Raw genomic sequence first — 13546 nt, 5'->3', positions numbered from 1 at the left:
GTCTAAACACAAAATTCATTTGTCTCATATATACACATAGCTTGAAGGTAATTTTACACAGTATTTTAAATAATTTTGTACATGAAACAAGGTTTTGATAGCGTTTGCTACAAGGTCAGGTGCAGAATTTTCTGCTTGTGGCATCATACTGGTGTCCAGAAAGTTTCAAATTTTGGAGCACTTTGGATTCTGGATGCTCAACTGGTACCAGGGAAAGATTCACCTGATGACAATATGCATTCCCTCCCCGCCTCCCCCACCGCCCACCTCGCTCAAATGAAAGTTGTAATGAGAAGCCACCTAATATGTAACTTGTATTTTAACTCAGGCACATAAATAGCATCTCAAATATCCAATTAGTTTTTTAAAAAATTACTAAGTAATATTTAAGAATATAAAAAAGCATAAAGAATAACATGACAAAACAGTTACACATCTACTACCCCAATGACTAATACTATTCAGGCCCCCTTAACGCCCTCCCTCAGTTGCATCTCCCTTCCTCCAAGATTAACCATTAACATTGTATTTTGTGTATCCATGTTATTTTCTCATACTTTTTGTAAAAATGTATGTATCTCAAAATGATTCATATCCTTATTTTACAACTTGCTTTTGGGGATTTGGCTTTATGTCTGTGAACTCATACATGTTGATACATATAGGTCATTCATGTGGTAGAGGCAGTGCTTAACAAATATTCCATGTGCTTTTCTATGTTTTTCTCAGATTTTAGGTTGGGAATCACTGGACTGTGAGCAGAAATGAAGTGTGTTCAAGTTTGGGACAAGGCAATTAAAAGCATCACCCCTTTGTTGCCCTCCTTCAGTGAACTCATAAGCCACATATTCCAGATGGGTCAATGGGGCAGCAGTAAGAACATGGAGCCTCCATCAGCCTGGATGTTTTGAGTGAAGTAGAGCAGAGCCTCTTGCTAACCCATGTTGGACTTACAAAATGAACAAGGAATAATCTTGTGCTAAGACACACATATGTAAACAAAATGGGAAGACAACCACCTTTCTGGGAGTATTCAAAAGGAGTGCTTTCAGTAGGGGGATAGATTAAAAACCTTTTGAAAATGCTTCTATGATTCTAGATTGATTATTTATTCTCAGTTGCCTGGAGAATCAAATCTTACTCTTTAGTCTTTACCTTCTTTGAAGGCCTACCGTTAAGACAATACTTTCAGAATGGTGTTTACGTGCTCATGAACTGTTTCAGACATGTTAGTTTTGTCTCTACAAGTGGATTTAAAACTCTTTAAGAATCATGTCTTCTTTTGTACTCTAACCTTACACAGGTCTACACAGTCATGCAGTAACAACTGGTCTCTTCGTTGGCTGGGGAAGGTGAGGACTAATATTAAATGTCTACTTTGTGTAAGGGACCTTGCTTATGTTTCACATGAGTTATTCTGATCATTAGTATGTCCACCATAAAGATAAGGATATTAAAGCTAAGTAATTTTTCTTTGGTCACAGAGCTGGGGAGATGAGTATATGCGGAGGGCTGTAGAAACCAGTCTGTTTGAGTCTAAAGTCTTTGTTTTTTTGTCCTCTTTATCATCTTGTAAACTCTTTGCTTTTTGCTGGCTCTGAGCAGAGTGAGATCATTCCTAGTGTAGGACAGGAGCTTTAGAACAAAAAATGGCTAACAGAAAATAGTTTCTCTTTATAAAATTTTCGATAGAGTTCCAAGATGGCTGGTTAGATCCAGCTCAGGATTGCAGCTCTGAGTGAAAGTGCAGAGGGAGAGTGGACGCCGCATTTCCAGACAGATTTTTATTGCCCACAGACCAGGAGATTCACAGGCGGAGGAGCCCCACAGGTCGCCAGTGTGGCTGTTTTGGCTGGTGTGGCTGTTTTGCCTGCTCCCCAGTGCAGCTGCTCCTGGTGCAGAGTAAATGGGATTGTGTTCCCACTTAGCCAGCAAGGGGAGCTGAAACAGGGAGCCAGGCCAGGAGATTCCCAGGGAAAAAAAAAGCGCCACGAATCTCAGAGCCGTGGTTTCAGCGGCGCAGTGGGTCGCCGCACGGGATATCACACAGATCCCAGGTGACCAGGTCACCTGGTAGAGAGCCGACCATTCAACAAAAAAATAAAAGGCTCTGAGGCAGGGAGCCAGGAGATCAGGCCTGGCTGGTCCCACCCCAACAAAAACAAAAACAAAAACAAAAAAACAGCAATTGGAAATGCTCTGCACAGCTGAACCCGGGATGGTCCAACTCTGTGGGGGAGGGGCGTCCTCCATTACTGAGGCAGCCTGCCGTTGCTGCGGCAACCCGCCATTACAGAGAAAGTCCATGATTACAGAGGCGGGCCAACATTGCGGAAGCAGCTCTAACTACACCCATATAAACAGGACTGCAGGGAAGTTCACACGGCAGCTAGGTGGAGCCCACAGCAGCTCAGCGAAGCCTCTGCAGGCTGAGAGTGACTAGGCTGCCTCCTTGTGGGCAGGGCAACCCTGAAGAAAAAAAAAGGCAGCAGTACAGCGGAATCTCATAAAGCCCTAATTCCCTGGGATAGAACACCTGGGAAAAAAAAGGGGGGTTTAATGAGTTCTGCTGCTGCAGACTTAAATTTACCAGCTCAGCAGCTCTGAATGAACAACGGGGCTCACAGCTCAGCACCTGAGCTAATATAAAGGACTGTTACCTCAAGCAGCTCCTGACCCCCGTATATCCAAAGAGTCACCTCATAAAGGAGAGCTCAGACTGACATTTGGCAGGTATCCTTCTGGGACAAAGCAGAAGAAGAAACTGGTAGCAACCTTTACTGTTCGGCAGCTGCTGCAAGTGATCCCCAGGCAAGCAGGGCCTGGAGTGGACCTCAGCAGTCCTACAGCAGAGAGGCCAGACAGTTAAAAGGAAAACAAAGAAACAGAAATAACTTCATCAACAACAAACAGAACGTCCACTCAGAGACCCAACCAGAAAGTCAACAACTACAAAGCCGACAGGTGGAAAAATCCACAAAGATGGGAAGAAACCAGCGCAAAAAGGATGAAAACACCCGAAACCACAACACCTCTCCTCCTAAAAGGGATCACAACTCCTCACCAACAAGGGAACAAAACTGGATGGAGAATGAGTGTGATGAAATGACAGAATCAGCCTTCAGAAAGTGGGTAATAAGATACTTGCGTGAGCTAAAAGAACATGTTCTAACCCAATGCAAAGAAACTAAGAACCTTGAAAAAAGATTTGATGAAATGCTAATGAGAATGGACAACTTAGAGAGGAATATAAGTGAATTGATGGAGCTGAAAAACACAACACGAGAACTTCGCGAAGCATGCACAAGTTTCAACAGCCGAATTGACCAAGCAGAAGAAAGGATATCAGAGGTCGAAGATCAACTCAATGAAATAAAACGGGAAGGCAAGATAAGAAAAAACAGGGTAAAAAGGAATGAACAAAGTCAACAAGAAATATGGGACTATGTGAAAAGACCTAATCTACGTTTGATAGGTGTACCTGAATGTGACGAAGAGAATGAATCCAAGCTGGAAAATACTCTTCAGGATATTATCCAGGAAAACTTCCCCAACTTAGCAAGGCAGGCCAATACTCAAGTCCAGGAAATACAGAGAACACCACAAAGATATTTCTCTAGAAGAACAACCCCAAGGCACATAATCGTCAGATTCACCAGGGTTGAAATGAAGGAGAAAATGCTAAGGGCAGTCAGAGAGAAAGGTAGGGTTACCCACAAAGGGAAGCCCATCAGACTCACAGCAGATCTCTCAGCAGAAACCCTACAAGCCAGAAGACAGTAGGGGCCAATATTCAACATCCTTAAAGAAAAGAACTTTCAACTCAGAATTTCATATCCAGCCAAACTAAGCTTCATAAGTGAAGGAAAAATAAAATCCTTTGTGAACAAGTACTCAGAGATTTCATCACCACCAGACCTGCTTTACAAGAGCTCCTGAAAGAGGCACTACACATAGAAAGGAACAACCAGTACCAGCCAATCCCAAAACACATCAAATGGTAAAGAGCATCAACACAATGAAGAATCTGCATCAACCAATGGGCAAAACAGCTGGCTAGCATCAAAATGGCAGGATCAAATTCACACATAACAATATTAACCCTAAACGTAAATGGACTAAATGCCCCAATCAAAAGACACAGACTGGCAAATTGGATAAAAAGCCAAAACCCATCAGTGTGCTGTATCCAGGAAACCCATCTCACATGCAAGGATACACAAAGGCTCAAAATAAAGGGATGGAGGAAGATTTACCAAGCAAATGGAGAGCAAAAAAAAGCAGGTGTTGCAATTCTCATCTCTGATAAAATAGACTTTAAAGCAACGAAGATCAAAAGAGACAAAGAAGGACATTACATAATGGTAAAAGGATCAATGCAACGAGAAGAGCTAACGATCCTAAATATATATGCACCTAACACAGGTGCACCCAGATACATAAGGCAAGTTCTTAATGACTTACAAAGAGACTTAGACTCCCACACAATAATAGTGGGAGACTTCGACAATGATTAGACAGATCAACGAGACAGAAAATTAACAAGGATATCCAGGACTTGAACTCAGACCTGGAACAAGCAAACCTAATAGACATTTACAGAACTCTCCACCCCAAATCCACAGAATATACATTCTTCTCAGCACCACATCACACCTACTCTAAAATTGACCACATAATTGGAAGTAAATCACTCCTCAGCAAATGCAAAAGAACGGAAACCATAACAAACAGTCACTCAGACCACAGTGCAATCAAGTTAGAACTCAGAATTCAGAAACCAACCCAGAACCGCACAGCTTCATGGAAAATGAGCAACTTTCTCCAGAATGTTGACTGGATAAACAATGAAATGAAGGCAGAAATAAAGATGTTCTTCGAAACCAACGAGAATGAAGACACCACATACCAGAATCTCTGAGACACATTTAAAGCAGTCTCTAGAGAAAAATATATAGCAACAAGTGCCCACATGAGAAGCAAGGAGAGATCTAAAATTGACACCCTATCATCAAAATTGAAAGAGCTAGAGGAGCAAGATCAAAAAAACTCAAAACCTAGCAGAAGACAAGAAATAACTAAGATCAGAGCAGAATTGAAGGAGATAGAGACATGAAAAACCCTACAAAAAATCAATAAATCCAGGAGCCGGTTTTTTGAAAAGATCAACAAAATAGACAGACCACTAGCCAGATTAATAAAAAAGAAAAGAGAGAATAACCAAATAGATGCAATAAAAAATGATAAAGAGGATATCAGCACAGATTCCACAGAAATTCAAACCATCATCAGAGATTATTACAAACAACTCTATGCACATAAACTAGAAAACCTGGAAGAAATGGATAAATTCCTGGACAGTTGCCTCCTCCCAAGCCTAAACCAGGAAGAAGTCAAAACCCTGAATAGACCAATAACAAGGTCTGAAGTCAAGGCAGCAATTAAGAGCCTACCACCCAAAAAAAGCCCAGGTCCAGATGGGTTCACAGCCAAATTCTACCAGACATACAATGAGGAACTGGTACCATTCCTTCTGAAACTATACCAAATAATCCAAAAAGAGGGAATCCTTCCCAAGTCATTTTATGAGACCAACATCATCCTGATACCAAAACCCAGCAGAGCCTCAACAAGAAAAGAAAACTACAGGCCAATATCCATGATGAACATAGATGCAAAAATCCTCAATAAAATACTGGCAAGTCGATTACAACAGCACATCAAAAAGCTTATCCACCATGATCAAGTAGGATTCATCCCGGGGACGCAAGGCTGGTTCAATATACACAAGTCTATAAATGTAATTCACCACATAAACAGAACCAAAGACAAAAACCACATGATTATCTCAATTGATGTAGAGAAGGCCTTCAACAAAATTCAACAGCCCTTTATGCTAAAAACCCTCAATAAACTAGGTATTGATGGAACGTATCTCAAAATAATAAAAGCTATTTACAACAAACCAACAGCCAATATCATACTGAATGGGCAAAAACTGGAAGCATTCCCTTTGAAATCTGGCACCAGACAAGGATGCCCTCTCTCACCACTCCAATTCAATATAGTACTGGAAGTTCTAGCCAGAGCAATCAGGCAAGAAAAAGAAATAAAGGGTATTCAATTAGGAAAGGAGGAAGTCAAATTGTCTCTATTTGCAGATGACATGATTGTATATCTAGAAGACCCCATCATCTCAGCCCAAAATCTCCTGAAACTGATAAGCAACTTCAGCAAAGTCTCAGGATACAAAATCAATGTGCAAAAATCACAAGCATTCCTATACACCAATAACAGACTTAAAGAGAGCCAAATCGAGAATGAACTGCCATTCACAACTGCTACAAAGAGAATAAAATACCTAGGAATACAACTAACAAGGAACGTAAAGGACCTCTTCAAGGAGAACTACAAACCACTGCACAACGAAATCAGAGAGGACACAAACAGATGGAGAAACATTCCGTGTTCATGGTTAGGAAGAATCAATATCGTGAAAATGGCCATATTGCTCAAAGTAATTTACAGATTCAATGCTATCCCCATCAAGCTACCAATGACCTTCTTCACAGAACTGGAAAAAACCACCTTAAACTTCATATGGAACCAAAAGAGAGCCCACATAGCCAAGTCAATTCTAAGCAGAAGAACAAAGTGGGAGGCATCACACTACCGGACATCAAACTATACTACAAGGCTACAGTAATCAAAACAGCATGGTACTGGTACCAAAACAGAGATATAGACCAATGGAACAGAACAGAGGCCTCGGAGGCAACACAACATATCTACAACCATCCGATCTTTGACAAACCTGATAAAAACAAGCAATGGGGAAAGGATTCCCTGTTTAATAAGTGATGTTGGGAAAACTGGCTAGCCATGTGCAGAAAGCAGAAACTGGACCCCTTCCTGACCCTTACACTAAAATTAACTCCAGATGGATTAAAGACTTAAACATAAGACCTACCACCATAAAAACCCTAGAAGAAAACCTAGGCGAAACCATTCGGGACATAGGCGTAGGCAAGGACTTCATGACCAAAACACCAAAAGCATTGGCAACAAAAGTCAAAATAGACAAATGGGACCTAATCAAACGCCACAGCTTCTGCACGGCAAAAGAAACAGTCATTAGAGTGAATTGGCAACCAACAGAATGGGAAAAAATTTTTGCAGTTTACCCATCTGACAAAGGGCTGATATCCAGAATTTACAATGAACTAAAACAGATTTACAAGAAAAAGCAAACAAGCCCATTCAAAAATGGGTGAAGGAAATGAACAGATACTTTACAAAAGAAGACATACATGAGGCCAACAAGCATATGAAAAAATGCTCATCATCACTGGTCATTAGAGAAATGCAAATCAAAACTACATTGAGATACCATCTCATGCCAGTTAGAACGGCGATCATTAAAAAATCTGGAGACAACAGATGCTGGAGAGGATGTGGAGAAATAGGAACACTTTTACACTGTTGGTGGGAGTGTAAATTAGTTCAACCATTGTGGAAGACAGTGAGGCGATTCCTCAATGACCTAGAAATAGAAATTCCGGAGAGAGATCCAAGATGGCTGATCACTAGCAGCTCGGGCTCGTAATTCCCAGTGAAAGCGCAGAGAACGAGAGGACGCCACACTTTCAGATGAGTATTTGTTGCTCATGGACTAGGAGATTCCCAGCAGAGGAGCACCACGGGTTGCCAGGGCGACTCTTGTGGCCGGCGTGGCGGTTTTGCTGGCACCTTAGCGTGCCGGTTCTTGGTGCAGAGTCTGGAGATTCCTGGACAGAAAAGCACCATCAATCTTAACACCGCTATTTTGGCCGGCACAGTGGATTGCTCAGATTTCGGCGCTGGGAATCAACAAGTTGGACGTCAGCTCAGAGACCTAGTTAGAAAGTCGGTAATTACAAAGACGACAGACGGATAAATATATAATGAAGGGAAGAAACCAGCATAAAAAGGCAGAGAATACTCAAAATCAGAATGCCTCTCCCTCTACAGGGGATTGCAATTCCTCATCAGTAACGGAACAAAGCTTAATAGATTACGAGTGTGTTCCAATAACAGAAGCAGGTTTCAAAACGTGGGTGATAAGAAACTTCTGTGAATTAAAAGCACTTGTTCTAACCCAATGCAAAGAAACTAAGAACCTTGAAAAAAGGTTTGACGAAATATTAACGAGAATGGAAAATTTAGAGAAGAATATAAGTGAATTGATGGAGCTGAAAAACACAACATGAGAACTTCGCGAAGCATGCACAAGTTTAAACAGTTGAATTGATCAAGCAGAAGAAAGGATATCAGAAGTTGAGGACCAGCTCATTGAAATGAAACGAGAAGACAAGAATGGAGAAAAAAGGATAAAAAGGAATGAGCAAAGTCTCCAGGAAATATGGGACTATGTGAAAAGACCTAATTTACGTTTGATAGGTGTACCTCAATGTGACGAAGAGAATGAATCCAAGTTGGAAAATACTCTTCAGGATATTATTCAGGAAAACTTTCCCAACCTGGCAAGGCAGGGTAATATTCAACTCCAGGTAATACAGAGAACACCACAAAGATATTCTTCAAGAAGACCAACCCCAAGGCACGTAATCGCCAGATTTATTAGGGTTGAAATGAAGGAGAAAATACTAAGGGCAGCCAGAGAGAAAGGTCAGGTTACCCATAAAGGGAAACCTATCAGACTTACAGCAGATCTCTCAGCAGAAACCCTACAAGCCAGAAAAGAGTGGGGACCAATATTTAACATCCTTAAAGAAAAGAACTTTCAACCCAGAATTTCCTATCCAGCCAAACTAAGCTTTATAATTGAAGGAAAAACTAAATGTTTTGCGAACAAACAAGTACTTAGAGACTTCACCACCACCAGGCCTGCTTTACAAGAGCTTCTGAAAGAAGCACTATACATATAAAGGAACAACCAATATCAGCTTTTCCAAAAATATATCAATAAGCAAAGAGCATTAACACAACGAAAAATTTACACTAACTAATGGGCAAAACAGTCAGCTAGCATCAAATGCCAGTATTAAACCTATATATATATTCTAATTGGATATAAAGCCGAAACCCATCAGTATGCTGCATCCAGACCCATCTCACATGCAACGATACACAAAGACTCAAAACAAAGAGAAGGAGGAAGATTTATCAACCAATCAGAGAGTAAAAACAAACAAATAAACAAAAAGCAGGAGATGCAATTCTCGCCTCTGATAAAGTAGACTTTAAAGCAACAAAGAGCAAAAGAGGCAAAGAAGGACATTATATAATGGCAAAAGGATCAATGTAACAAGAAGAGCTAACGATTTTATAGGTCAACGAGACAGAAAATTAACAAGGACATTCAGGACTTGAACCCAGACCCGGAACAAGTAAACTTAATAAACATTTACAGAACTCTCCACTTCAAATACACAAAACATACATTACCACCTCACACCTATTCCAAAAGTGACTACATAATTGGAAGTAAATCACTCCTCAGTAATCGCATAGCATTTCATAGGTTTAAATGAAATATTGGTTGGCTGCTTGTTTGTTATTTTCTTCCCTTATTCCTTCCTGTCTACATCAAGTATAATTATTGGTATACAAGAGGTTTTCAATAGCCATTACTAAACTGCATTCTAGCCTGGGCAAGAAAGCAATACTCCCATTCTCTCTCTTTCTCTTCCTTTTTCTTCCTCTTCTTCATTTTCTTTCTTTCAAAAAAAAAATGGGTAAGGAAAATATAATCAACCTTATTAGATAATCCTAATTCAAAATCCATTCCATATGAGAAAAAAAAAAAAAAAAAGAAATAGAAATTCCATTTGACCCAGCAATTCCATTACTGGGTATATATCCAAAGGATTATAAATCGTTCTACTGTAAGGACACGTGCACACGAATATTCATTGCAGCACAGTTTACAATAGCAAAGACCTGGAACCAACCCAAATGCCCATCGATGATAGACTGGACAGGAAAAATGTGGCACGTATACACGACGGAATATTATGCAGCCATCAAAAACGATGAGTTCGCGTCCTTTGTAGGGACATGGATGAACCTGGAAACCATCATTCTCAGCAAACTGACACAAGCACACAAAATCAAACATCGCATGTTCTCACTCATAGACGGGTGTTGAACAATGGGAACACATGGACACAGGGAGGGGAGCACTATACACTGGGGTCCGTTTGGGGGGAGTGTGGGGGGGGACAGCGGGGGGTGGGGAGTTGGGGAGAGATAGCATGGGGAGAAATGCCACGTATAGGTGAAGAGGAGGAAGGCAGCAAATCACCCTGCCACGTATGCACCTATGCAACAATCTTGTATGTTTTTCACATGTACCCCAAAACCTAAAATGCAATAAAAAAACAAAAGAAAGAAAAAAAATTTCAAACACTAAAACATTTTTTCAAGAGTTCCTAGTACTCGAAATTGCTGGGTCTTACCTTGATCACCTCTGGAGTCTGCTGAATCAAAACTGCTGAAGTAGTATCTTTGGCTTTATCACCAACAGGACTTCTACAGACTGATAAACTGGCCTGGGAGGAAGTTGTCAAGGTTTCCTGTAAAATTTGCATCATTTCCTTTTCTTGTGATAGGCTCCCTCTGCTTGATTTGCATTCAACTAGTTCTTGAGCAAAGTCTTCAATGCTTTCCAGGATTCGTAGTAAGAGGGCTCGATCTTCTTCCTCTATTTTGTGTCCATTGGTTTCAATAATCCTTGTTAGACAGGAAGGTGAGACTTTTTCTATGGGTGAAGAGACTTTAGATTTAGGCTCAAGATCTACAAGGGTCTGACCAGTCAACTGACTGTGACTATTTAAAGAATTAGAGTTTTTACCCTTCACAAGTGGCTCTCTTAGAGAAGTCTCCATCTTCTGTGAAAATGATTCCAAATCCATTAACAATTTATCTATTTCTTCTTGGCTATTGGAATTTGTAAAATCTCTCTGATCTCCCTCTTCAACTTTGGAAATTTTTGATTTACAGTCTTCTTTAGGCAGATGAACAAACGATTTCTCAAATATCTTACCAATTTCATTTTGCATTGAGGCAGGGCATTTTTTAAGATGAGTAGCATGTTCTGGAAATTCTGCTCTACGTTCATTTATCTCTAACAACTCATGACTGGGTCCATTCTCTGTCTGTTGTCCTTTATCGAATGCTTTCTTTCCATCTAACTCTTCTTCGATATAAAGAGTTTCCATTAAGTCGCCAGAAGAAATATTTTCTAAAGGGTTCATGGTTAATGACTGTGATTGAACCTGGACAGCATTTAGAGTTCTAGGATCATTTACCTCTAAGTTATATAAGGAATCTGTGGAGTTGTTTGGAATGGATTGTATAGTGTCCATCTTCCTGGAATTAGGCTTGTCATCTTGCAATTCAACAGTCTGAAATTGTCCAGAGTTGGAAGCCGAGAGCTGGACAACATCTTCATATTTAGGGGGTTGTTCAGTGCCAAATACTGGGGAGAAGGGAGTCAGCTGTAAGCTAGGCATATTACTAATCAGTTCTGTGAAATCTAGAGCCTCATGATTCCCAGACTGCATGAATTCAAATGGTAACTTTTTCAGATACGATGCTAACCTGGTCATTACATTCATATACACAGCTTCGGAGCTAGAAATTGTAACATTATCATTTCCTTCACTGATGCTACTCCCTGACTTTTTCTTTATGCATTGTTTTATGATGTCTGTGCATTTTTTCAAATCCTCGGAGCATTTCAACAAGATGTCCAAGCACATCTTTATGTCTGTCCCAGAAGAAAAATTATCTATTTTATGTTTTTCCAAAATCTGAGTAACCAAGTCTTCTTCAGAGAAGTTTTGAAGAAACATGGAAGTCAGGTTTGTATCAAGCGAGTTTCTATGAGACAAAGGTTTTTCCTCAACTGAGGAACTCCGCAGTAAACCAAAAGACGGGGTGTTCCCATCGTTGTTATAATGGCCACAAAGCAAGTCTAAATCAACTGACCTCCTATTAAATGAGTCAGATTTAACTTTCCTTCCCTTTTTGTAAGCTGCATGGTTAGAGTTTTTGAGTTTTTCAAGGGAAAATTCTTTTATTTTCCCACTGGCAAAACTGATTGCTTCTCCTGCAATGTCCTTTAAGTTGCAGGTATTCTGAAAAGTAGATCCTCTCTTGACCCTGGGTATGCCTGTGAAGGCCTGTTGGGGATAGTCACCTTCAGATGAGGAAAGCCCATTTTCATGGGGTAGAAACATAGAGTTCAGATCCGCATCTTTGAACTGAGACACAGGGATGTGCAAGAGGTCTGCACAAACACTATGATGTACCACAATGCAGTCAACTCCATGTGTGAAAGTGTGGCAGGTTCCAGTGCAATAATGTATAGCTTGCTCAAAACGTCGGTCTATCACCACGCTGCTGTAGTGGTTCACAGTACTAACCACAAGTCTGTAAGCTGCTGCCATAGTATCAAATCCACTTACTGTTTGGACTTGGAACTTTCTATAACTTCCTTCATGAATTCTCCTAAATGACACTTAGCTGAAAGTATATTTAATAACAATGTTCAGTGGTTTCTTTCAAATATAATGGCTTTTGCCTTGAAGGCAAACCATTTATATTTGAGGCTTGCTAACTATCAAAATACAGTAGCTGATGCACATGTGTACTTGTACTAGCAAATTTAATAATTTACTAACTGTGCTTTTAAATTTTATTTAGTAATATCATGATACCATAGAATTATTTCGATGAAAGAATATCCTCTTTTACTTCTTCAACAGTTCTATAACATGGAAATTTGCTGTCAGAAATTTACTGTCATAAATCTTAGTTGGTAGTAGAGAAGTACTGTGATGACTGAGTCCTCCAAAGATTTAAATGATCCATTTTTCTGCAAATGACAGAGAAACCTGAAATAAAAAAGAAAATAATTAAAAGGAAATATTTTTTAATACTGAAACTTTTAATTTCCTCTTTCTTTGCATCCCATATGCAGTTAATCACCAAGCCTTATTATCTGCCATATCCTTTACAGCTGATATTCAACTCATGCCTTTGTTTCATAACACCTTACACTCCTTACTGCCTAGAGTAATATTACCCCAACACTGCCTTGTCACATTTACCTCTGAGATGAATTTCTTATTGCATGCTCCTTACATGATACTAAGAAGCTTAGATTTATACAGCATTCTCATCCCTCACAGCTCAAGAATTCACACTTCTGATCTCCTCATGGATCACAGCAAGTCTACCTCTTTTGACTCACTTTTAAGTCCCTCAAGATCTGTTCCCATCTATCTAGAATCATATTTTCTACTATGCCCCTGCACCAACCTTTTGCTTCCATCAACTTAGTCTTCTCAAAGACTATCAACACCTAGTACCTGTTCTTGAGTCTCAAACTTCCTCTACACTTAGAAATTATTCTCCCATAATTTTCTCTTTGCTTACTGAGAGAAAAACCAACTTTCATTATTGATCTTGATCTCATCTCCCAGACCCTGCCCCATGCAGATATCTCTCTCTTCTCTGCATCACGTGGACAGAATTT

At 40.0% G+C, this 13546-nt stretch overlaps 1 protein-coding gene across 5 annotated transcripts in view; it reads right to left on the bottom strand.

Moving 5' to 3' along the window:
- PPP2R3A (protein phosphatase 2 regulatory subunit B''alpha) overlaps nucleotides 1-13546 on the bottom strand; it is a 196234-nt gene that overhangs the window by 142223 nt on the left and 40465 nt on the right. For all 5 annotated transcript variants that reach the window (XM_064378719.1, XM_064378718.1, XM_064378717.1 and 2 more), the window contains exon 2: nucleotides 10461-12902. In XM_064378719.1, coding sequence (XP_064234789.1) covers nucleotides 10461-12455 — 1995 coding nt within the window. In that variant the 5' untranslated portion in view covers nucleotides 12456-12902. The remainder of the gene's footprint in view (nucleotides 1-10460; nucleotides 12903-13546) is intronic.

Source organism: Aotus nancymaae, unplaced genomic scaffold, assembly GCF_030222135.1.
Source record: "Aotus nancymaae isolate 86718 unplaced genomic scaffold, 86718_ANA_hifiasm-v0.15.2.pri h1tg000019l, whole genome shotgun sequence".
In the NCBI taxonomy this organism is placed as follows: Eukaryota; Metazoa; Chordata; class Mammalia; order Primates; family Aotidae; genus Aotus; species Aotus nancymaae.
The sequence above is the reverse complement of the archived record's forward strand: the minus strand, read 5'-3'. Positions and strand labels throughout refer to the sequence as shown.